Source organism: Ovis canadensis, chromosome 10 (assembly GCF_042477335.2).
Source record: "Ovis canadensis isolate MfBH-ARS-UI-01 breed Bighorn chromosome 10, ARS-UI_OviCan_v2, whole genome shotgun sequence".
In the NCBI taxonomy this organism is placed as follows: Eukaryota; Metazoa; Chordata; class Mammalia; order Artiodactyla; family Bovidae; genus Ovis; species Ovis canadensis.
In genome coordinates this window covers 98,274,019-98,297,189 of record NC_091254.1, presented here as the reverse complement: position 1 = coordinate 98,297,189, position 23,171 = coordinate 98,274,019, and the positions used below count along the sequence as shown (strand labels likewise).

The window sequence follows — 23,171 nt, the reverse complement described above, 5'->3', positions numbered from 1 at the left end:
CGGGCTGCTGGGGCGAGGCTTACGTGAGGCCCACTGCCTGAGGACGTAATCCAGGGAGAAGTGTCTTCTACAGAGACTGACATCTTCGTGTGAGACCTCTTGCCTAGGGAGGGTGGGTATTTGGCTGACCCTATGACCATGGCTTAAAAAAACAGACAAAAGCCCTCCCAATTTAACAAGATGAACATGGGTGGTAGGCTGTGGACTTCCTCCAGGTGTGTCCATTTGGATCCATCAAAAAGGCCATTAATTATCCAGAGTTTTCTCAGCACCAGAGGCTCCTGCTCTCCTGACATCAGCTCAGAAGACTCTTCTGGGCCCTCTGCCCTGGTGCTAAGCTGGCTTCCACACTCTGCCACTGACATTTGCTGCAGTGGCGGCTTCCACAGAGGAGGCAGGGCACAGAAAGCTGAGGGGCGCAGATGGTCTGGGTGCCAAGGCTTCTCAGAATCTCCTGGGGCCACGAGTCAGGCCAGCAGGCCTGTCTCACAGCTCCTCCCCAGGCTTGTGAGAGGCGCACTGTCTATTTAAGATGTGAACGTTCAGCTGCTGTGGGCACCTATTTCTAAATTAGTCTGACTGCTCACATCAGTCGTGGAAGGAGGCACACGTCTGTTCTCCGTGACCTGCCTCACGCCTCCTCTGATTCATTTGGATAGTGAAGCAGAATAAAGGACGTGGAAGCCGCTTCATGCTGTTGGGAAAGCAGGCATGGGCTGAGCGGTTAGCATACTCCTTTTCCCTTGTAATGTGGATGTCTTTAAAAGGCAGGAAGGCTGTTTCCCAGCGTCCGTCTCCCGGGCGGGATGACTGACACCTGCCTGGATGACGCACAGCCCGAGAAACGAGGGATGTCTCTTTTCCCGCCTCCTCCACTAGCACCGGCTAACCATCCATTCTGCCTCCCTTGTGTGTGTTTCTAGGAATGCCGGGACCAAAAGGTGTGGCTGGCATCCCCGGCCCGCAGGGCATTCCTGGCTTACCTGGAGACAAGGGGGCAAAAGGAGAGAAAGGGCAGGCGGGTCTGCCTGGCATTGGGATTCCAGGACGGCCTGGGGAGAAGGTAACTGCATCCCGCAGGAAGCCCCTCCCACCCGGCTCTGCGGAAGCCCCTCCCACCCACCACGTGGAAGCCCCTCCCATCTGTCTCTGTGGAAGCCCCGCCCACCCATCACGTGGAAGCCCCTCCCATCTGTCTCTGTGGAAGCCCCGCCCACCTGTCTCCCTCCCTCACCAAAGGCTATGTAGTAAGCAGCTCCGCACAGTAAATGAATCCTAACGGAACCGTCTCCCCGCTTCCCCCAGAGAGGGAAGAGCAGCAAGTTATCCCTGAGAGCTGGAGCAGCAAGTTATCATGGGGCGAAGCGCAGGAGGAACTGGAGAAGCAGAACAGGCAGCTGCTCTTTGCTGCTGGGTTTCTGGCTCCTCTTCTGTTTCCAGAGTGGGCTTCGATTCCCCCTTCAGAAAGCCAGAAGTGGAGTTCTGCCAGGCAGGAGTTGTTGCACCCACGTGTACGCACGCGGTCGTCCCCGTCACCCACGTGTGTACGGGTGGTAGTTGTTGCACCCACGTGTACGCACGCTGTCGTCCCCGCGCCCAGGTGTATGCAGGCGGTCGTCCCTGCGCTCGTGTGTATACAGGAGGCGCCTCCAGACCCGTGTCTGGGGCAGATGCAGCATTAATGGGCTCAATCTCCACCCACAGGGAGACCAGGGCCTTGCAGGATTTCCCGGAAGCCCCGGCGAGAAGGGAGAGAAAGGAAGCACGGGGATCCCAGGGATGCCCGGGGCTCCGGGCCCCAAAGGCTCCCCGGGCAGTGTTGGCTATCCGGGTAAGTGGGCCAGCCTTCTCCCAAGCTCGGGATCCAGGGGTGGCAAAGAGAAACTCACGGTCACGGGAACTGGGTGTTCCGCTTTTTCTTTAGGAAGCCCTGGGTTGCCTGGGGAGAAAGGTGACAAGGGCCTCCCGGGACTGGATGGCATTCCTGGCATCAAAGGAGAAGCAGGTAGAAACCACATTTCAGGACACGTGGGGGCCCGTGGAGGGAGGTCATGCGGTGTCAGGCTGGGCAACCTCTGGATGACCTGTGGGGTCACACCTCCTCCATTGGAAGCGTCTGGGGACGCTTCCAGGGCCTTCCAAGGTCTTCACCCCAGTTAGACTGGAACCGGTTTCAGAAACAAGTTTTCCTGGTGGGCATGATGGATGGATATGCTTTGTCTCCGTTCACTCCAGCTTTTGGGGGTCAGCACACAGTGATCCCTTCTGAAGGGGATTCAGGAGCAACCTCCGGGAAGCCGGGCCTGCTTGGGGGGTGGGAACTGCTCCTCAGAAGCTTGTTGGGAACGGTGGTGCATTTTCCACACAGACCAGGGTGCTGACCAGTCTGACTGTTCTCTTTGAGGTCTTCCTGGGAAGCCTGGCCCCACGGGCCCAGCCGGCCAGAAAGGGGAGCCTGGCAGCGATGGAATCCCAGGGTCGGTGGGAGAGAAGGGCGAGGCAGGTACGTTGGGGGTGCGTTCCCTTTCAGAGTGAGGCTGTGCCCTGGAGCGCACGTCTCTCAGAGCTTCCCGTTCCTCGCTGAGTGACCGGGGCCCCATACAAGGTGGCACCTACGTTGTTCCATCCTTACGTCGTTGGGACGGTGACGTGGATTCCTGGGCAGGGTGGGATGAGAAGGGGAGGGGCGGTGCTCGTTTATTCCACAGATACTTCTGGGCACCTGCCCTTGAAATGGCCGGAGCTCTTGTGGGGAGTGAAAGAGACACAGAAAGCCCAGACCATTGCTTTCTCTGCCTGGCTTTTCTCGCTTTAGACAGATGGTCCTGGGAATAGTTGCTGTCCCCTGAATCTGCTCCTCTCCCTGATGGGGACATGGCAACTTGGGCAAAAAGTGCAAGCCGTGAGCTCCAGTGATGACAATCACACGCTTAATAATACTTGTATATATTGAGTTAATACTCATGTAGATTGAGTTGGCCAAAGAGTTCATTTGAGTTCTTCTGTTACATCTTATGGAAAAACCCAAATGGAATTTTTGGCCAACCGAATCGCAAGAGGGTAACACTCGATATGAAACAGGTGACCCCAGGTCCTGGGGGTGGAGGGAGGGAGGCAGAGCTTGGGAGGGGTGGTCAGAGGCTCCCTTACTGCTGGCACTGGCCTCTTCCTACAGCTCGTGGTTTATTCTGTGAGCCTTAGGTCTGCATTATGCACGTTCATTTTCCTATAAAAATAGTTCATTAAAAGCGCCACCATGTCTGCTTCCTTCCTCTGGCTCTTCCCTCACACGCTTGGCGCTCGCTGGTGGGCTCCCTGCTGTCTGCTGGCCCGCTTGACGCTCGCTGGTGGGCTCCCTGCTGTCTGCTGGCCCGCTTGATGCACGCTGGTGGGCTCCCTGCTGTCTGCTGGCCCACCTGGCTCTCTGCACCACCTTTGAGAATAGCTCTTAGTTGAACGGTCATCTGAGAAAAGCCGATTTGTGAGTCTCCAGACAATACGCGTTTACGCTGTAGTAGTTCTGAGCTCAGAGGTACTTGGGAAAACAGACCACATTCCGTATATCCAGTCAAGGGTGTCTTAGAACAACTGTAGGAATATGATTTTACTTGCAAAGTACAGTGAGCTGACTTCTTCGTGTTCTAGCAAATAGTGTATGGTTTTGGCACAAAGAGCGGACGTTGCTTCGTGCTGTTCCTGCAGCTTGGCAGCCCGGCTTCTCTCCTTTATCTTGTAGGTCTACCTGGAAGAGGATTCCCAGGGTTTCCAGGGAGCAAAGGAGAGAAAGGTAACCCATTTGCTAGATCTGTTCTTCCTTTTCCGCGAACCGCTGGTACAGAGCACCCTCAGAGCAGGGCGGGCAGATCCAGGGAAGCCCCTGGACTTAGGGTGGCGATAGATTAGGGTCTGGGACAGTAGAGCAGATCCTTTCTGCTGGTGTGTGACGAGCCCCCACGCGCTGTGCTGTGTCTGGGATTCACAGCCTGGTGAAGTGGGGGCATGCGGGAGGGATCCCAAGGCGGGCCCCCTGGTCCTTCTAGATGGTGACCCCGTTTCCTTCCCTTCTTCCTTTTCCTTAATAACCTAGAGACGGTCCTGGACTTTTGTGACTTTTTGACAAGTTCGGTGTAATAGGTTTAAAACTAAACATGCAGTTTTTTTCCTACAAGTTTTGACTTAGAAATTTTTTTAAAAAACAGCTTTATTGAGGTGTCACTGGCATGTAAGAAACTGCATACATTTAAAAGTGCATGATTTGATAAATCTTGATATATGTGTACACATCCGTGTAAATAACAGCACATTCAAGATGTGAACACACCGCCGCCCCAGAAGTTCCCCAGGCTGCCTTGCCAGCCCCCGCCCGCCCCTTCCTGCCCCCTCCACCCCACTCCACCCCAGGTAACTGTTGGTCTGCTTTCTGGCACTGTCGATGAGCTTGCACTAGCTAGAATTTTACGCAGATGGAGTCCTGCCACGTGTGCGTTTCAGCCTGACTCCTTGAACTCGGCATAGTGAGTCTGAGAGTCACCGGCGCCACGTTGTGTCCACCAGTCACTCCTCCTTCTGAGTCGAGCTCCTTGGGGTGCATATAACACCGTTTGCTTCTTCATTCGCCTGTGGATGGAGCAAGCCCTTAATTTCAGCAGTGCCATACCTTGCAGGCTTGGCTCCACGTATATGCCAGCCCCTTTGCCAAAGAACAGGTGCTTTAAAGAGCATAAGGAATAATGGCAGGTTCTTGGTATCCTCAGCTTCCTTCTTCAGGTGGGCTGTGGCAGGAGTCTAGACCGTTGTTCAGTAGGAAGGAGGGAGAAGGGCCCCGGCTCTGGTTTCCCCTTGGGGCCTTCTGGAGGCGCCTCCCTCCTCTGTGGTGCACTGGGCTCCTCTTCCTCCCTGCGTTTCCCCACCATCTCAACCATCTTTACTGTTCAGGTTCAAAGGGCGATGTGGGCTTCCCAGGATTAGCCGGGAGCCCAGGAATTCCTGGATCCAAAGGAGAACAAGGATTCATGGGTCCCCCGGGACCACAGGGACAGCCGGGATTGCCAGGGACCCCAGGCCACGCGGTAGAGGGGCCCAAAGGAGACCGCGGCCCGCAAGGACAACCCGGCCTGCCAGGTGAGGATGTTTAACGAGCTCAGAGCTGGGAGCGAAAGAGGGACAAAAGTACGCGGATGTAACACGAATAAGCAGTCTTGAATGAGCTTTCTGTTGAGAAGTGGGCAGCTTTTTACCCCTTGAAACTGCTGAAGGCTCCGGGCCGCTGGCACTCGGGCCTCTGTGGGATGGTGCTTTTCTCGTGTCCTTTCTGTCAAGGAACGTGGTGTGCACGACAGGTGACTAGGGGAGGGAGACAGGACGTCACGGAAAGGACTGGACCACGAGGACCACGCGCGGTGGTGGTTTAGGGCGGTTTAGGGTGGTTTTGAAACCAGCGTGACCTTCTGTCCCCCCAAGCAGGGCGGCTGCACAGCGACTCAGCCACCCAGAGCACAGGGCCCACGGCGCTTGACTCTGAGACTGGGGTGTTTGTAGCAGCACTTACTGCCTGCTGAGAGAGTCTTCCCTCCAGGAGCTCCTGGATGTCTTCAGGGCTCGAGATGTTGCTGTGAACACTTGGAGGCATCTGGGTGGCAGTGACAAGCACGCTCCAGAGACACTTGTACGTCAGACCACCCTCCCACCTCAAGTGTGTGTCTGTGTCTCCCGCTAGGGCATCCGGGACCCATGGGGCCTCCAGGCCTCCCCGGGCTCGATGGGCTGAAAGGTGACAAGGGGAACCCAGGCTGGCCGGGCACTCCGGGAGCTCCAGGGCCCAAGGGAGACCCAGGATTCCAGGGCATGCCGGTGAGTTGTCCCTTGGCAGGTCCTGTTTTCAGAAAGGATCAAAAGATAATACTTGTGTGTGTGTGTGTGTGTGTATGTGTGTGTGTGTGTGTATCCATATGTGTTACATGTATGTTATTCTCCCAGAGCCTCTCTCAATCAGTCCCTTCTCTCTGGCAAGTAATCATGGTAGGCGGCTGTTACAACAGCTCTTACAATCTAGTTTTACACGAACCCTCAGAAGGGAAATGTTGTAATACTGGAAATTATAGTTCGACGCCTGGCTTAAAAACCTGTGTATAAACTGTACGGAAAGGAAGCCTCGGTAACAGCGACGTGCACTGTGTTCCTGGCGCCCTTCAGCGTCTGTGTCTGTGTCCACGTGTGCTTTGTATGTAGTTGCTGTTCAGTTGCCGAGTCGTGTCTGACTCTGCGACCCTGTGGGCTGCAGGCTCCTCTGTCCTTCCCTGCTCCCAGAGTTCGCTCAGATTCATGTCCATTGAGTGAGTGATGCCATCCAGCCACCTCATCCTCTGCCACCCTCTTCTTTTGCCTTCAATCTTTCCCAGCATTGGGGTCTTTTCCAATGAGTCAGCTCTTGGCATCAGGTGGCCAAAGTTTTGGAGCTTCAACTTCAGCATCAATTCTTCCAATGAATATTGAGTGTTGATTTCCTTTAGGATGGACTGGTTTCATCTCCTTGCTGTCCAGGGGACTCTCAAGCGTCTTCTCCAGCACCGTGATTTGACAGCATCCATTTTTTGGCTCTCTTTATGGTCCAGTTCTCACGTCCATACATGACTACTGGATTATATGTATACATATCTACAAATGCTTGTTCACGTTATTTTAGTTACCTTATTAAAATAAAGTAAAGCAAATAAGTAAATAAATGTAAGAAGCAGTACAACTTTTTAGGTACGGTGAAAGGGATAACTATGTTGAAATATCTAGAAATTAAGATAATATTTTTAAAATATAAGAACATCACTCTATTGTAAAGGAAAATATTCCTTCTTTAGTTTTTAAATTTTTTTCCCCCATATTTAAAAGCTCTCTTAAGACAAGCTATGAAGTCAGTTCTAAAGAAAAACCACTGTGGTTGAGTGTTGGGCGGAAGGCTCTTCAGTGTTGAGATGTTGCCGCGACAGATGCTTAGGGAGTTTCGGCTCTGTCCGTGACGCCGTGCTGTGTGGTGGGGACCGTGGGATGTCAGGTCTACACCTGCTCCTGGAATTGACCACATAGATGGATGAGCAGACGGACAGAGTGAATGGCTGAGCGTTGCCATTCCCAGCTTCCTGATGTAAGCACGCACAGAGGTTTCGTCATTCTTTCTACACCTTTGAGAAGCCAGTGAGGCCCCATCTGTTCACAAAACCACTTTCGGAACCCAGAGGGGCTGCCCTGGCCTCCCCACTGCTGCCTGCTCGGGAGACTCACATCCCTTGAGCGGCTCCTGATTGACATTCTCTTGTGTCTCTAGGGCATTGGCGGCTCTCCAGGAATCACAGGAGCTAAGGGAGATATGGGACCCCCAGGAGTTCCAGGGTTTCACGGTAAGACGAGGAGATGCTGCTTGAAGGCGCGTTTCCCTCCCACTAGGCCCCAGCCCTGGCGCTTCCTGCTGGTAGACTGTTATGACCAGTACGAGCTTCTGTCCTCCTCACATTTAAACGCCCTTTCTGGATGGCAGCCCCGTTCGTGGGCTCTCTTGCTTGGCTGCATGAAGACATTCTGATTTCCTTCCCAAGAACCAGTGGATCACTGGCACCTCGATGAGAAACCATGGGGCATTTGGGCCATTCATTGATTTTTTAGTGTTTTAAGCAAGTATTTACTGGGTGCCTACCAGCTTCCAGGTAATGTGATTTTAACTGAGAAATCAGGTACATGTGAATGAAAAGGTGAATAAAACAGGTCCTCAGCTTGCAGGCGTCTTGCAGTCTGATTGGGGACACGTGGGGACCGGATTGTTACCAAAAGCAGAGTCGCGTGCCCCTCCAGTGGTTGTGACTTAGGGTTTGCTGCGTGTTTAGAAAAGTGTGACTTATGGGGTTTCAGAAAGGAGAGTTTCCTCAAAAGCTTTACATCGCTGACTACAAGGAATGCTCTTTTCTTCCAGGAGCGTAAGCTGGAAGTGTGTTCACTGTGTGTGTCTGTGCCTGTGTGTGCGTGTGTAATGTATGTGTGTGTGTTTGTGGGTGTGTATATGTATATTCAGGCACACGCGAGCGTGTGTGTAAATGCTTGTGTATATATGTATCTACTGGGTTGGCTAGAAGTTCATTCAGGTTTTATAAGGTCTTATAGTATAAACCTGAATGAGCCTCTTGGCCAACCCGATGCTTGCGTGTGTTCACACTCACGTACACGCATATCTTTTGGAATTCTGTGCGAAGACGATGCTCTACTTTCCTCCAGGTCAGAAAGGCGCCCCCGGCCTGCAGGGAGTCAAAGGCGACCAAGGAGACCAAGGCTTCCCGGGAACGAAAGGTGAGGGGCGTGGGCGAGAGGAGACGGCGCCCGAGAACGCTGAGGCCGCTCCTCGGCGTTGTTGCCGCGTGCGGCTAGTCTGGTTGACGTTTCCACCAGCGATCTGTCCCGAAAGCCAGGTTGGCTCCATCTGTGTGTGAGGTCGACCCAGCACAGAGGGGATGAGGGGCTCAAGATTCACAGACTCTCACAGGCTCTGAGGGCAGACGGAGATCAGCTGTGAGAACACGGAGTGAAACCCGGCTTGCACGAGCAGGCTGGACACCCTGTGGCTGGGCGGGACGGAGTGCTTTACAGAAAAGCGCCTGGCCCGGCTTCTCCACGGGGAGCGGGACGTGCCCAGCGGCTCCAGAGATGCGGCTGGTCTTGGAAGGAGATGGTCTCCATCCTGCCCTGGCCTCCACGGGCCAGAGCTCATTTCTAGGGCTGCCTTTCGTTTCGAAGACCGTGTCTTGATAGAGGGAGTTAGTGAGCGTAATGCACAGAGACGTGGAAGATTATGGGAAAAACAAACAGAGAAATGTATGCGGAGAGAAAGGAGAGGGGAGGCTGTGGAAGACCTGGAACGCCTCACGAGTGCTCCGTGTACTTCAGGACCCTGGATTCAGGCAGCAGGAGGGTTACGTTCTGTTCAGTTCAGTTCAGTTCAGTCGCTCAGTCATGTCTGACTCTTTGCGACCCCCTGGACTGCAGCACACCAGGCTTCCCTTTCCATCACCAACTCCTGGACTTTGCTCAAACTCATGTCCATTGAGTTGGTGATGCCATCCAACCATCTCATCCTCTCGTCCCCTTCTCCCCCCGCCTTCGATCTTTCCCAGCATCCGTGAACAGGATGAAGAGGATTACGTTCGGTCATCATTAAAAAATTAAGACCAGTGGCTCTGGGGTGCAGTCAGGCGGGTTTCAGAAAAAAAGATGAGGGCAAACATCCCAATTTCACGTGTTGGGGCTCCCCAGGTGGGAGGCGAGGCCCTCGGAGGGTTGAGCTCCACCTCAGGGAGAGTCTGTTGGGGCATCCAGAGTGTTGTGGACAGTTGACACTGGTGACCGGAGTCTCTTCCAGTCCCGAGGCTGCAGGATTTTAGGTTAGATAATAGACATGAACAGATCCCTGTGTCTTGTGAGAGTCTGGTGACTTGTGTATTTGATTGGGATTCTCCTTTGGAGAATCACTGCTTTTGGTTGGGTTTCATGTCAGATGCCGTTTCTGCCCCGAGTATTGGCAGTGAAATTGACCGGTGACCGCCTTGATTCCCACAGGTCTTCCCGGCCCCCCGGGCCCCCCAGGTCCATTCAACATCATCAAGGGGGAACCAGGGCTCCCTGGTCCCGAGGGCCCCGCGGGTCTGAAAGGGCTTCAGGGACCTCCAGGCCCAAAAGGACAGCAAGGTAAGAATAAGTTGGCTGGACAATCAAGGGGGCATGGGGTCAGGAGCGGGCTGACGTGGGCAGGCTTTCCTCTTTACCCCGGGTCTCAGGTCAGTCTCTGGGTGGTGACTGTGTAAACTCGTATTTGAAGATGACTTTCTTATCTTCCCTTCAGTTCAGTTCGGTTCAGGCGCTCAGTCGTGTCCGACTCTGCGACCCCATGAATCGCAGCACGCCGGGCCTTCCCTTAATGTATTTCAAAACCACGTGAAGGTTTGAAGGGGCCTAGAAAGGCCAGAATGTCTTTCCTGGAGGCTCAGTGGTAAAGAACCCGCCTGCCAACGCAGGAGACGCGGGTTCGATCCCTGGGTTGGGAAGTTCCCCTGGGGGAGGGAAAATGGCAACGCACTCCACCGTTCTTGCCTGGGAAATGCCGTGAACAGAGGAGCCTGGTGGGCTACAGTCCAGGGGGTCTCAAGAGTCAGGCATGACTGGGTGACCCAGCACATGTGCACTCATGAAAAAGGCCAGAGTGACGCAGGGAAAAGGCAGGGGGACATGCAGCTCAGCATTGCTCTGCTCACTTGGAACAGCGTGGATGAGGGCGGGGGAGAGCCGCCTCTCCAGCCACGAGGTGGGAGTGGCAGGTGCAGTGGCCTAGAATCACGGGAATTGGTGCTCTCCGTGGTGGCCCAGAGGCTCTGCCCAACCAGCCAGGATCTGTGCAAATCCTTACAGTTCCAGACACTGCAACCTAGACACTTTCTCCTTCTTGAAGCTAAACAGTCCCCACTTTAAAAGCTATTGCGGAGGGGCGGGAATGGAAAAATAAAGAAGAAAGATAACATTTAGAGCAGAAAGTGAGCATTATGGAAATTCCAGGTTCAATGCCCCGAGAATGCAGTGTACGCGGGCAAACAGAAGAACCACCCCGTCAATAAGTCTGATGCTTGAACGTTATCTGAGGCACCAGAATAAAGCTGAGGGGGAAACATTGAGAAAATGAAAATGCATCGACTCTCCCCAAGCCCCCACGTGCCTGCCTTTCCCCAAACTGCCTGCCGAACAGTGACAGCGGAAACAGGGAGAAGCCGGGGAGAACCCCGGGCCCCGTGATGCGCAGACCCCGTGCAGGGGTCGGTCTGGCTGTGGCCTCTGCGGCGTGCGCGTCACCCTTTGGGCTTTTGGAGAAAGTTTCCCGCCTGTGGTCCCAGGCCCTTTGCTGGTATCTGCGGAGGCCAGAGAAGACATTTCAAAGGCGGAGTCGGTGCAGCCCTTGGACGGCTCTCCACGGCCAGATCCTGACTCCCCTCTCCTCTCGCTCAGGTGTGACGGGATCCGCAGGCTTGCCTGGACCCCCAGGTGAGCCTGGCTTTGACGGCGCCCCTGGCCAGAAAGGAGAGACCGGGCCCTTCGGCCCTCCAGGTAGGTGCGCTGTGTCCTCCCAGCCTCACTGCCCCTTTGCTGCGTCTTCCGGTTTGAAGCCTCGGGCCCAGGCGTGCGAAAACCTGGAGAAGAACGCGTTTCTGGAAAGACTTCCAGAGGAGTCTGTTTCTTAGGAGAAAGAGTCACACAGCGGGCCTGAGGGTTGTCATCATCCTTTTCTGGGTCGGGAGACTATTGGTCAGAGCCCGGTGTCTTCCCGACATGGACGTGACTGAGAGAAGGCCGGTAGACGGCCCTGCGTGGTTTCCGAAGGGTCTGTGGCTCAAACTCGCCATCGCAGCAGCGGCAAGGGGGAGCAGATGACGCTGTGTTGGCCAGAAGGCCGCTGGCTGCTCCTGGTTCAAGTTGAGCTGCTTCCCGAGAGGCAGGAACTCAGAGGTCCCATCACAGCTGAGAAGCCAGAGGCCGAAGGTGCGCTGAGTGCGCAGAGGGCCCAGCCCAGCAGGAGGCCCTGGGACAGACTTGCAGGCCATGTGGTCGCCCCCGGAGATGGGAGGACACCCCGCAAGGAGCTTCCTTCCTGCCCTGGTTCTGCAGGCGGCCTGGGGCCACTGAGGCTGGGACGCTACCTTCAGAGGAGGTTGTCTTAATAATCGTATGATAATCCACAGGAGCCCCCAGTGCCGAAAGAATACAGATCACGTCATTTATTCCTGTATCCATGCTTTCGTGTATTCCATTTATTCACTGAATTGAGCTCTTTGAGCGTCCCTTTGCCCCAAGCATGGTGCTTTTAACCCGTCCGGAGGTGGGATGCAGAGAGGAGCGGCCGGGGATGCAGGTTGGAGGCGGTGGCTGGCGGTGGCCGTGCCAGTTCTCGCCTGTGCGTAACTGAGGAAGTGGCTTCCCTTCCATCTTGCAGGTCCACGAGGCTTCCCGGGTCCGCCCGGCCCCGACGGGCTGCCGGGGTCCATGGGTCCCCCAGGCACCCCGTCAGTCGATCACGGCTTCCTTGTGACCCGGCACAGTCAGACGACAGACGACCCCCAGTGCCCTCCTGGGACCAAAATCCTCTACCACGGCTACTCTTTGCTCTACGTGCAAGGCAACGAGCGGGCGCACGGCCAGGACTTGGGTGAGGCCCCTAAGATGTGTGCGTTCATTGTGTGGTGCGTCTCCGGTGCTCGGCGGTGCTGGGCTGTGTTCCTCTCCGGTCCTGTGGTCCGAGGTGTCGCCAAGACCTAGTTAAGGGGAAGAGCCCTGTTTCCCTCCATCCTTACCAAAAGTCAAAGTGAAGTCGCTCAGTCGTGTCTGACTCTTAGCGACGCCATGGTCTGCAGCCCACCAGGCTCCTCCATCCATGGGATTTTCCAAGCAAGAGTACTGGAGTGGGGTGCCATCGCCTTCTCCGATCCTTACCAAAGGCCACCGTATTACTAATGGGGAGCCAGGCAATCCTAAAGGCTGACTCTCCAAAAAAGTTTAATAGAACTTTTGACCTCTTCCTCAAGTGATCAGATAGGATTAAGATTTCTGGGGTAAATATGAAACAGTTTGCATTCATCGTCGTAAAACAGAGCAGCTTTACTGTTGCTCTGTTTAAAAAGGTCCACGTTTTCTAGGCCAAATTCCTTTGCACGTGCTGATCTCTGTCCTGTAAGCTTAGGTGGGCAGAGGATCGCGTGTCTGCCAGCGCTGTCTTAGTCCCCTCCGGATCTGCTCCTGCACGTTGTGTTTCGGTGTTGTGCACCTGCCTCTAACTTTCACGGAGGTTGGGAACATGTAGAAAGAGAGCTCTGCGTTTTATCAGAAATAGAGTGCAGTGAGTTACTCGGCTGCTGTAGAAGGGGCTGCACATTAACTTCCTTCTGGGGTTCAGTCCAGGAAAAGGTTTCTCTCTCGATGAGCCATTGTGTTTCCATTCAGCGAAACGTCCTGCTAATTCTTGATAGTCTCCTATTGGCTTTTAATTTAATGCTCGTTTCCAATCATACTAGTGTGTTTATTTCACTGTGTTTGTCTCCTCCTTTCTGTAATTTCACACATCTTTATTTCCATCTTAACGTGTGTGGAGGATGGATGTCTGTCTTTAATTTCAAGCGTGTTTGTTTCCATCTTCATGCATGTGGAAGACGGATGTCTGTTTTAATTTCAAGCGTGTTATTTTCCATCTTCACGCGTGTGGAGGACGGATGTCTGTTTTAATTTCAAGCGTGTTATTTTCCATCTTCACGCGTGTGGAGGACGGATGTCTGTTTTAACTTCAGGCGTGTTCGTTTCCATCTTCACGCGCGCGGAGAACGCCTGTCTCTGTGCTGGCTGGCTCTTGCAGCCTGCCCCGAGGCCGGCCGTCGGTGGTGACGGCGGCCCTCTCCCCGCACAGGCACGGCGGGCAGCTGCCTGCGGAAGTTCAGCACCATGCCCTTCCTCTTTTGCAACATTAACAACGTCTGCAACTTCGCTTCCCGCAACGACTACTCGTACTGGCTGTCCACGCCGGAGCCCATGCCCATGTCCATGGCGCCCATCACCGGGGAGAACATCCGGCCCTTCATCAGCAGGTGAGTGCAGCCCGTCGGAGCAGACGCACGGCTGAGGGGGCGAGGCCCCGCGTCCTCAGGGCGGAGGTCATTTTTGTCTTTTCCCTTCTTCCCCCATTGAATTCTTTGCCGTTCTAGTTACTGATTGTAATACCCGAGCTTTGTGATAGGAATCATCCATGCGAAGGATTGGATGTAACAGTCAGTTATCCTCTTAAAAATGTTAGTGCAAAGCCTAGGTGAGATAGAACACGTCTCGTGTGACTTGGCCGGGGTGACCCCCTCCCCTGCCACGAGCGAGCAGCGTCTCTGGAATTCCCGCAAACGTGAGAACATCTCCACTCTTTTTTCTTTCTTAAGATGTATAGTTTTGGAATCACTGCCTACCCCTATGAAATTAAATAAATTTTTTTTTATTTTTGATCATAGTAAAATACACATAACATAAAATTTACCGTCTTAACCATTTTTAAGTGCAGTTCAGTGGCCCTTAATGTAGGAACTCAACTATGGGTGTGAGGGAGTCCTCAAGAAATTGTGACCCTCGGATATAGAGTATGTCTGTGCTTTATGCATAAGAAGATGACAGTGATGTACTCTGTCCACTAACGTGTATGTTCCAAGAATTTTCTTACTCTCCTCCACTCTACCAGTTTTTGCGCCCTGAAGGTAATATTGTCTCCACTGAGAATGCATATGTTTGAGTGACTTCCCAAATTAAGTGCTTGCCACACTAATTAATGTCTGGGGTATTGTTTTCAAGTCCCCAAGAATCTGCCTGGTAGGAAATAAAATGGGAAATTGAAATTATTACGACCGAAAAGTACACAGTTGTCTTATCTTTGCTTCTTTCCTTCTAATTAAAAAGCTGCTTCCTTAGCTGCACTCAGAAGTAATAGAACGGAGGCAAATGTGTGAATCTGTTTCACTGAGAAGCTAGTCTTCTACACGAGAAGATAATAGGGGATAAAAAGAATGACAAGGAGGGCCAAGTTTGCCTTAGCGGGGTGAGAGGGAGAAAGAGCATAAGCTTCTCTGTGTTTCTTTTGGGGAAATAGCTTCTGAACAGGATGAAAGATGTTACGGTGCTGGCTGAGGGGTGTCTGCAGTCGGAAGTTGGGGCTGGGTGCGTGGTGACCGCCTGGTCCCCTGATAGTCACTGCGGGCCTCGAGGGAGCCGGCCAGTTATAGGGTCTGAGGCTCCATCACATGGAAGGCTGGTCCAGATCAGTCTTCTTAAAAGAACCTACCATGTGGACCCGGAGCAGAAAGGCTGGGAGATGCCTATTAGAAAAGTCAGGTTTTTGAAGGCCTTACATCCAACCACTTTCTTTTGAGCTGTAAGAAAACTCACCTCCTGGACATTAAAATGGGAGCTTCCCGAGAGGCCCCTCTCCAAACAGATATCCTGAGTATCGGGGGTGCCTGTGGGCTGTTCTGTGTCTAGACTTTTCTTGCTCAGAACCATGTCAGGTGCATGAAAATGAGAACTAACCATCTTTGTGTTTCTGTTTAGCTTTCCATGGGCCACAGGTAGATCGTGATTTTCGTTTTTGTTTCCTATTTACCGTCTTGGCAAACTTGACATTGACCTTGATTTGGCTGGGACATGGGGGCTCTGGGATGAGTTAGGACATTTTAGGAACCAGTCCAGGAGTAGACTAGGTCTGGGACTTGCTCTTCCCTGGGGACCCATGTCCTCGAGTTGTTTAAATGCCCCAGTGCCGCCCGTTCCAGGGTTTTCAGAGCTCTCTGTTGGCTGACCCACAGACTCTGAGCCTGAAGAGACCTCCGAAGTCACATCCTTTAAGTCACCGCTCTGAAAGCGCATGTATCCGTGTCCCCTTTGGGGGTCAAGCCACCTGCTCCTCCTGGGCACCCAGGTCCTGTGGCCACTTTAACTTGGCGGTTTCTGACGACCTCTCAAAACTCACAGGTTCTTTCCAAGGCCTTGCCTTTGGGGACGTCCTAAAGCTTAATTTCAGAAAGAATTAACAATACAAAGTCCCTCCTCTCCAGCAGAAAGAGCAGCAGACTGTCACCCTGACGCAAGCTTCCAGGCGCTCTCTGACTTTCTGCAGACACGAGGCACGCGCAACTGGGGATTGTTCAGTTGCCCCAGAGCACAGACGTCTGGTCTGAGAGCAGGGGCTGAGCCCCGATTCTGCCTCACACACTCACTCTGGTCTCAGGCTCTCAGGAGTAAGATGGAGAAGGAGGCTTACGCATCTCAAGGGGCGACACGGCTCGTTAGACCCGCGGCTCTCTGTCCCGGAACACCCATCTGACGGGGTCGAGACCGCGTCTCTGCAGCAGCTTGAATCCGCCAGCCCAGCAGAGGCTGACATGAGCCCCTTTCCTCCACGCTGTGTGTCTGCTCTCCGGCCTGGCAGGCAGGCGGTGGCAGAGGGGAAAGGCCAGTTTCAGTAGCTGTTGTTTCATTGAGCCCTTTAATTCTTCTGCATCTGCGTGAATAAACCACAAGTGGCGCAGCACGCAGGCGTCTGGGGAAGACCGAGCGGCTCGTTCCGGCCTGTTCCCGCGTCTTGTCCATTTTCGTGCAAACGTTCCAGCATAGCTAGGTGCATTAGCATAATTTATAGTCATTTATCACATTGTTAGCTCTGTTCATTCTGGGGCTTGAATGTGGTCACTGCTATTGTTTTTTTTTTTTTTAACAAACCGTGATCCCACCATCAGAGGGTCTCTTGGTAGAGCAGGTGCCAGTCAGAACATTCTGGGTCCAGCCCCGGGCAGGTCTCCTCACTGGTCTGGTGGCTCCAGGTCTGGACGGTGTCTGGAAGGAGGCGCACGTGGACCACTGGCCCTGGGTTCATTGTGTTTCTTAGTTACTGTAATTCAGCAAATGTTCTTACGTTGAAGACGATTCGGGGCTTAAAACAAATCGCCGTGTTCCAGAAGCAGTGGCCCTTGAACGGCGCCGTCTCCTTTTTCTTGAGCATTCCGCGTGTTTGCTGAGGTCTGTGCTCGTCACTAAAACGCCGGAGGATGCTGTGGGACGCAAAGGAGACACAGACGCCTCCTGCGGCCCCAGCTCCCCCGGGAGACGGCCCTGTTACAACCTGGCTCCGGGCTGCCTTCCCCTCGTAACAGAGCACATGGGAAATGACAAGTGTCGAGTGTGGCTCCGAGGGTAATATTTAAGCACCGAGGCCACTCTGTCAAATCAGGGAGAAGCCCAGGGCCTCAGAGTCCAAGCGGGGGCACCTGCTCCGTCTGATAAGATGTCGCTGGACCGGAAGGGCTGAGTGCAGGGCTGGAGGGCGGGTGCGGGGAGGGCTGAGCAGGTGGGGCCCCCTGCGCCGAGCTGAGGGTCTTGGCTCCGGTTCCTCGCAGGTGTGCTGTGTGTGAGGCCCCAGCGATGGTGATGGCCGTGCACAGCCAGACCATCCAGATCCCGCAGTGCCCCGCCGGCTGGTCCTCGCTCTGGATCGGCTACTCCTTTGTGATGGTGAGTGTTCGGAGCAGCTCCGTGTTTCCCCCAGAGAGACGCCTGTGACTCCCCTGCCTCTCCTCTCTGGCTACCGCCCTCGCTGCTGGGACGCCCTGCGAAGCGTCCCCAGGAGCCTGGCCCCCTCTGCTGGGAGGGGACAGTGCGGCCGGGGCAGGGGGCGGTGTCCAGCGCCAGCCCAGAGCTCTCCTCCTCCTTGCAGAGGCTGTTCTGGGACGACCGGATGAGACGCTGAGTTGAAGCCTCCCTGGGGGAAGCAGGGCGGGGGGTCCCATGAGGGAAGGCTCCCATCTCAGCTTTGCCTGGGAGGTGCGATCGTGGTCAGATCTGGAACGTTCTGGGACCCTGGGGTCCTAGTCTGGAAATCAAGAGCGTTAGCTTTGTCCTCAGAGGTCCCGTCTGGCTCTAAATCCAGAGTCCGCTTTTCTTGTGTCTGAAACAGCCGTCGTGGGGAGGTTGTCACATCTGACCCTTGTATGTCATTCAGCTAACGTTTTCATTTCTGAGGGCCCTGCTTCAGCCCATGGGAACAAACAGTCACCATAGTAGTTTTCTTTCTTCTTTTTCTCCTAAGTTTTTCCTCTTTAAAGAAAAGAAAAAAGGATCCTTGTTCTTGACCTTACAAAAGCACACGTAGCATCTAACATAGCAAATGAAGGATCTTCGTGGTCCTGTGTCAGTTTGGGTAGAAAGTCTGAGGCTACAGGAGTTGCTCCCAGCATCCTTTGCACGGCCTGGCCGCCATCGCAGGTCCCAAGTTAGAAGAGGTTTCAGCATTCTGCAGAGCGAAGAGTCAGGGCGGCGTTTGTTTCAGCTGATGGACCTGACTGGTCATCTCCCGTCTCAGCCGTCAGCTGGTTCCTGGTGCTGGGGGCACGTGGCCTGAGGCCACGGGGAGGTGTGGGTGCCTGTGAGTGACCGCAGGAGGCAGAAGGGGCGGCTCTGCAGGAGGGGGTACCTCGATCCCCGCTGACTCACGGTCCCGTCTCCCCGCAGCACACCAGCGCCGGGGCTGAAGGCTCTGGCCAAGCCCTCGCCTCCCCCGGCTCGTGTCTGGAGGAGTTCAGAAGCGCCCCCTTCATCGAGTGCCACGGCCGCGGAACTTGCAATTACTACGCAAACGCTTACAGCTTTTGGCTTGCCACGATAGAGCGGAGCGAGATGTTCAAGTAAGTGGCTCTGGCCCCTCCCCCTCGGTGGCTTTTTTTTACAATCAGCTGTGATCCATACACGTGACCAGTGCAGAGTCCCAGAGACGGTTCTGCAGCATTCCTTAGGGACAGTCCTCCTTCCACATGTAAGAATGAATCCATGAGTCTATTCTATGGGGGCGGATAACCGAGACCGTTTTCAAAGGTGGAGCTCAGGTGACAGGCTTCACTCCTTCATTGCTGAAGAACCATGAAAGAGGAAAGGTCGGTTTCCAAAGTGAATCCACAGCAGCATCATTAAGACAACTCAAATCTTCAGACAGAGCATTTTAGACATGGTACCTTTGACCAGCAGGGAGAGTGCAAATAACCTTCATTTTCACGATGTCTATAAGGCTGAACTGGGCGTATGTGTTGTGAGTTGCCAGGGACTGTTTTTTAGGCCTGCACGGAGGAAAATTAATTTCAGCACAAATTGCTGCCGAAACAGATAGGGAGGGACTTGTCTTTCTTTTCCACTAACAAAATCCACCTCTAAAACAATGGTCTCGAGTGGCCGCTGACCTCCAGTTGGTCTGGAGTGGGGCCTGGTCTGTACTGGACGAGAACACGTAAAGAGGCACCTGTGCCGTACTTAGTACCTGCAGGAGCTGACGCGGGGCGCCGAAGGGTCTGGACAGTTACTTACTTTTCTTTCCCCCAAATAAGGACATCTCAGCCTTGGAAATAAGCGCTTCTATCTTTACCTTTTCGGATAGCATTCTGCAGACTTCTTCTGTGACCCTGCCTCTTTCTAGCTTAGATCATAAGGGTGAAGCACCATCTTCACTATTCGTAAATTTCCAAGCATCAGAAAAGAGCCAGGGGCCTTTCTAGTAGCTCACACGACACTTTATAGGCCGCTGGGAACTTGTTCTCAACTCTGACTTGACCGAAATGAGCACCAGTTCCTGGGGCTGCCCATTAAAGGGTAAATAGGTAACAATGGTTTTTTGGTTTTCTTTTTCCCCCCAAACCAGCAGCCTGGTACAATTAATTCAAATGTCTTCTTAAACAAGACGAGGTGAGGTCCCGTTCATTTAAAGAATTTGGAGGCACTAGGATTTTCACCAATTTTGCTAATGTAAACTGCCTCAATTTTTGGACAAGGGACTCTTATTATACGGGCTCCCCTTGTGGCTCAGCTGGTAAAGAATCCGCCTGCAATGCGGGAGACCTGGGTTCGATCCCTGGGTCGGGAAGATCCCCTGGAGAAGGGAAAGGCTACCCACTCCAGTATTCTGGCCTGGAGAATCCCATGGACAGAGGAGCCTGGCAGGCTGTAGTCTGTGAGGTCACAGAGAGTTGGACACAATTCAGTGACTCAGCACACATACTCCTATTATATGGCCACTTTAATTTTAAAAAGATTTGATGAGTACATGTTTTAGGTCAGACTTCACTTTTCAATCGTCAAAGGACGGAATTCCTAGGATCAGGAAGCATTTGGAACGGTAAATGTCTTCCCCTGTCTTTGGCCTCCAGTGAGACCACCAGCATGAACATCTTTGCAAAGTTATGAAAGTATTTTGAGGCCTGGCTGATTTTCCCAGATTTGTTGTTCATCCTGTGATTCAGTGATGATTTAACGGGCTTCCCTGGTGGCTCAACTGGTAAAGAACCCACCTGCAATGCAGGAGACCTGGGTTCAATCACTGGGTTGGGAAGATCCCCTGGAAAAGGGAATGGCTACCCACTCCAGTATTCTGGCCTGGAGAACTCCGTGGACTGTATAGTCTGTGGGGTTGCAAAGAATTGGACGTGCCCTTAGGATCTGTGTGTGTGAAGAGAAGAAGAATATTTTCTTAGTCTTGGGGTGTTTATAATCGAGTTGAGAAAGCAGAAGTTTGATGCTGGCGTTCGAGGAGGCTGGGGTGGGGGTGGTCCGTGGTGGGCAGTGGCTGAGACTTCGGACTCAGACTGACCTGGGTGACTCTGGGTGTGCTCTCACTCCCCGGGGACGGGATGCAGATGATAACTCGCAGGCATTGCCGAGGCCACGGGATGCGCCCAGCGTGGTCCCCGCCCGGAGGCAGGGCGGAGGCTGGGTCCCCGGGGGTCTCCGACGGCCGGGAGGCGGCGCAGTGACCCGGCCCCTGTGCTGCGTTGCAGGAAGCCCACGCCGTCCACGCTGAAGGCCGGGGAGCTGCGCACGCACGTCAGCCGGTGCCAGGTGTGCATGCGGAGGACATAACGGAGCCGGCCCGCAGCTGCGTCACGAATGGTGCTACTCCCTCCTCCCCCTCCTCCTCCTCCTAACAGCAACGAGCTCTAGAAATGTAGCCCGTGTACCTCACTGTCCATACGAAAACCATAAGGTGCCTGATAGGAATCTGCCAGACTAACACACCCTGCTTCATTGGCCTCTGCTGCTGAAGGAGAACCAAGTCCATGATGAGCTGCCTGTAGGACGCCCCCGGGGCGCTCCCGATGCAATAAAGAGCATGTCTGTCCTCGAGTCCGCTGCACTCCTGTGTGACGTGAGACCCACCAGAAAACCAAAGGGTGCTAGAGGGGGGCGGGGCTTCCATCCCGGGGGCAGCCCCTTGGCGTCCCGGCGTCCTGACAGATCCGTTCCACCCCCAGACGGATGGTCTGTTGAGGTCACTGTCGAGCCGTCTCAGAATTCAGGCTCCCTCGGTCTGTCTAAGTACTGGCCGCGTGGAGCCGACGGCGGGGCCCTCCCGGTGGAAGGACGGGCCGGCAGCCCTGTCTTCCGACCGCCCCCTCCCTCCAAAGAAAAATGTCAGTCTTTCTGCTCCGTGTGGTACTACGCAGCTGCTCTTGCAGAAATCACAGATTTCCTGTGGAATAAAGGTGGTCCCCAAAGTAGGCAGAAAGGAAATATATATATATTTTAGTAATTTATATAGATGTCAGCAATTAGGCAGGTCAAGCTGTAGTTTCATTTCCACTGTTAAAATAAAGCTTACATAGTTTCTTTAAAAGCCTGTGTTGTCCTTTAACAGTGTTTTTTTAAACACTAGGGTATTGAATGTGAAACACCAATTTTCATTGTTCACCTCGAATCCAAAAGTTGTGTATTGCCAAAGCCAAACCCAGGTTCACGGACGTGGTGTCTGTTACAGGGAGACATGTCCTTTGAGCTTCTTGTTTTTCTTCTGTATGAGATATCTTCAGGGTTTTAAACACTAATCACAAACTGAATGACTTGACTTCAAAAGCAACAGCCTTGAAAGGCCTTCATCTTAAGAGCGTCCGCGTTCTGCAGCCGGGTGTGAGAAGCAGCTCTGTCCAAGCAGAATGTCAGTGTCCTTACCTGTAGGCACATTCAGGCGCTCCCTTGGGTTCTTGTGAGCTGTGTTCAGACTTCAGCAGGGGAGCAAATGGATTGCAGGGGAGCAGAATTGGACCACTGTGCCTGAAATGACATTTTACTCCAAGTCTCCAAAACGTTTTTAAGACTACTAAGGCCTTCTGTGTAATTCCTTTAAATGTGTATTTCTTAAAAATTCAAATTTGTAATAAAACTATTTGTATAAAAATTAAGCTTTTATTAATTTGTTGCTAGTTTTGCCACAGAAACCTCACAGGAAAGTTCACTGCACAAGCCACTAATAAATCTAAGCTCTGCATGCCTTAGACCATGTTTATTTTGCAGTTCTTCCAAATGAGTCATGGACTGGGTATCATTTACAGAAATAATTACAAAGGAAAAAAATATGGTCTTCTTCATCCCTCCCTCCTTCTTTCCCATCTGTCCATCTAGGCAGCCATCCTCCCATCCACCCCCCAGCCCATCCTTCCATCCATCTACTGACCCATCCTTCCATCCATCCATCACCCACCCATCTATCCATCCATCCACTCACCCATCCATCCACCCACCCACCCTTCCATCCATCCATCCTCCACCCATCCATCCTCCACCCATCCATCCATCCATCATCCACCCATCCTTCCATCCATCCATCCTCCACCCATCCTTCCATCCATCCATCCCCTACCTACCCATCCATCCATCCTCCCATCCTTCCATCCACCCACCCATCCTTCCATCCATCCACCCACCCATCCTTCCATCCATCTATCCACCCACTCACCCATCCATCCATCCATCCTCCCATCCTTCCATCCATCTACCCACTCATCCTTCCATCCACCCTCCCATCAACCCTCTCATCCTTCCATCCATCTTCCCATCCATCCTTCCAGCCATCAACTCACCAATTCTTCCACCCATCTATCCATCCTCCCACCCACCCTTCCAGCCATCCACCCGTCCGTTCATCTCTCCATCCTTCTCTCCATCCACCCATCCACCCCGTCCATTCATCTCTCCACCCTTCTCTCCATCCACCCCCCACCCATCCATCCGTCCATCCTCCCATCCTTCGTCCATCCACCCATCCTTCCATCCATCTTTCCGTCCATCAACCCTCTCATCCTTCCATCCATCTTCCCATCCATCCTTCCAGCCATCAACTCACCAATTCTTCCACCCATCTATCCATCCACCCACCCATCCTTCCATCCATCCACCCGTCCATTCATCTCTCCACCCTTCTCTCCATCCACCCATCCACCCTTCCATTCACCCACTTCATCATACATATACTGTGTGCCTCCTGTTTACCAGATACCAGGTTAAGTACAGGATAAATGAAAGTGAATAATATGAAGCCCTTAAGAAATGTTCTATTAAAAAAAAATCACTGTGGAAGCAACCTGTCACTTGTCAAGAGTGTGAAATGAGGTTATAGATCTGAAAACTATAGTCTCACAATAGGTGGGAGTCGCGTTGAGAGTTGGGTTACGATTGAGGATCATGAGAGGTGCCTTGAAGGTGTCTCCGTGAGGGATGAGATGGAGTGAGAAATGTGCACGGTGAGCTGTGGGCCCGGGGTCATGCCCCGTCCAGGCTGC

The 23,171-nt window shown here is 53.3% G+C and overlaps 1 protein-coding gene across 1 annotated transcript in view; it reads left to right on the top strand.

Moving 5' to 3' along the window:
• Positions 1–21,790, top strand: part of COL4A1 (collagen type IV alpha 1 chain) — a 129,462-nt gene extending 107,672 nt beyond the window's left edge. Inside the window, exons 37-52 of the mRNA XM_069602011.1 lie at positions 924–1,063; positions 1,705–1,831; positions 1,925–2,005; positions 2,405–2,503; positions 3,737–3,787; positions 4,936–5,121; positions 5,717–5,850; positions 7,316–7,388; positions 8,254–8,325; positions 9,589–9,717; positions 11,023–11,121; positions 12,005–12,217; positions 13,466–13,643; positions 16,980–17,094; positions 18,091–18,263; positions 20,397–21,790. Of these exons, the coding sequence (XP_069458112.1) occupies positions 924–1,063; positions 1,705–1,831; positions 1,925–2,005; positions 2,405–2,503; positions 3,737–3,787; positions 4,936–5,121; positions 5,717–5,850; positions 7,316–7,388; positions 8,254–8,325; positions 9,589–9,717; positions 11,023–11,121; positions 12,005–12,217; positions 13,466–13,643; positions 16,980–17,094; positions 18,091–18,263; positions 20,397–20,478 (1,952 nt within the window). The 3' untranslated portion in view covers positions 20,479–21,790. The remainder of the gene's footprint in view (positions 1–923; positions 1,064–1,704; positions 1,832–1,924; positions 2,006–2,404; positions 2,504–3,736; positions 3,788–4,935; positions 5,122–5,716; positions 5,851–7,315; positions 7,389–8,253; positions 8,326–9,588; positions 9,718–11,022; positions 11,122–12,004; positions 12,218–13,465; positions 13,644–16,979; positions 17,095–18,090; positions 18,264–20,396) is intronic.
• The last annotated feature ends 1,381 nt before the right edge of the window (positions 21,791–23,171 follow it).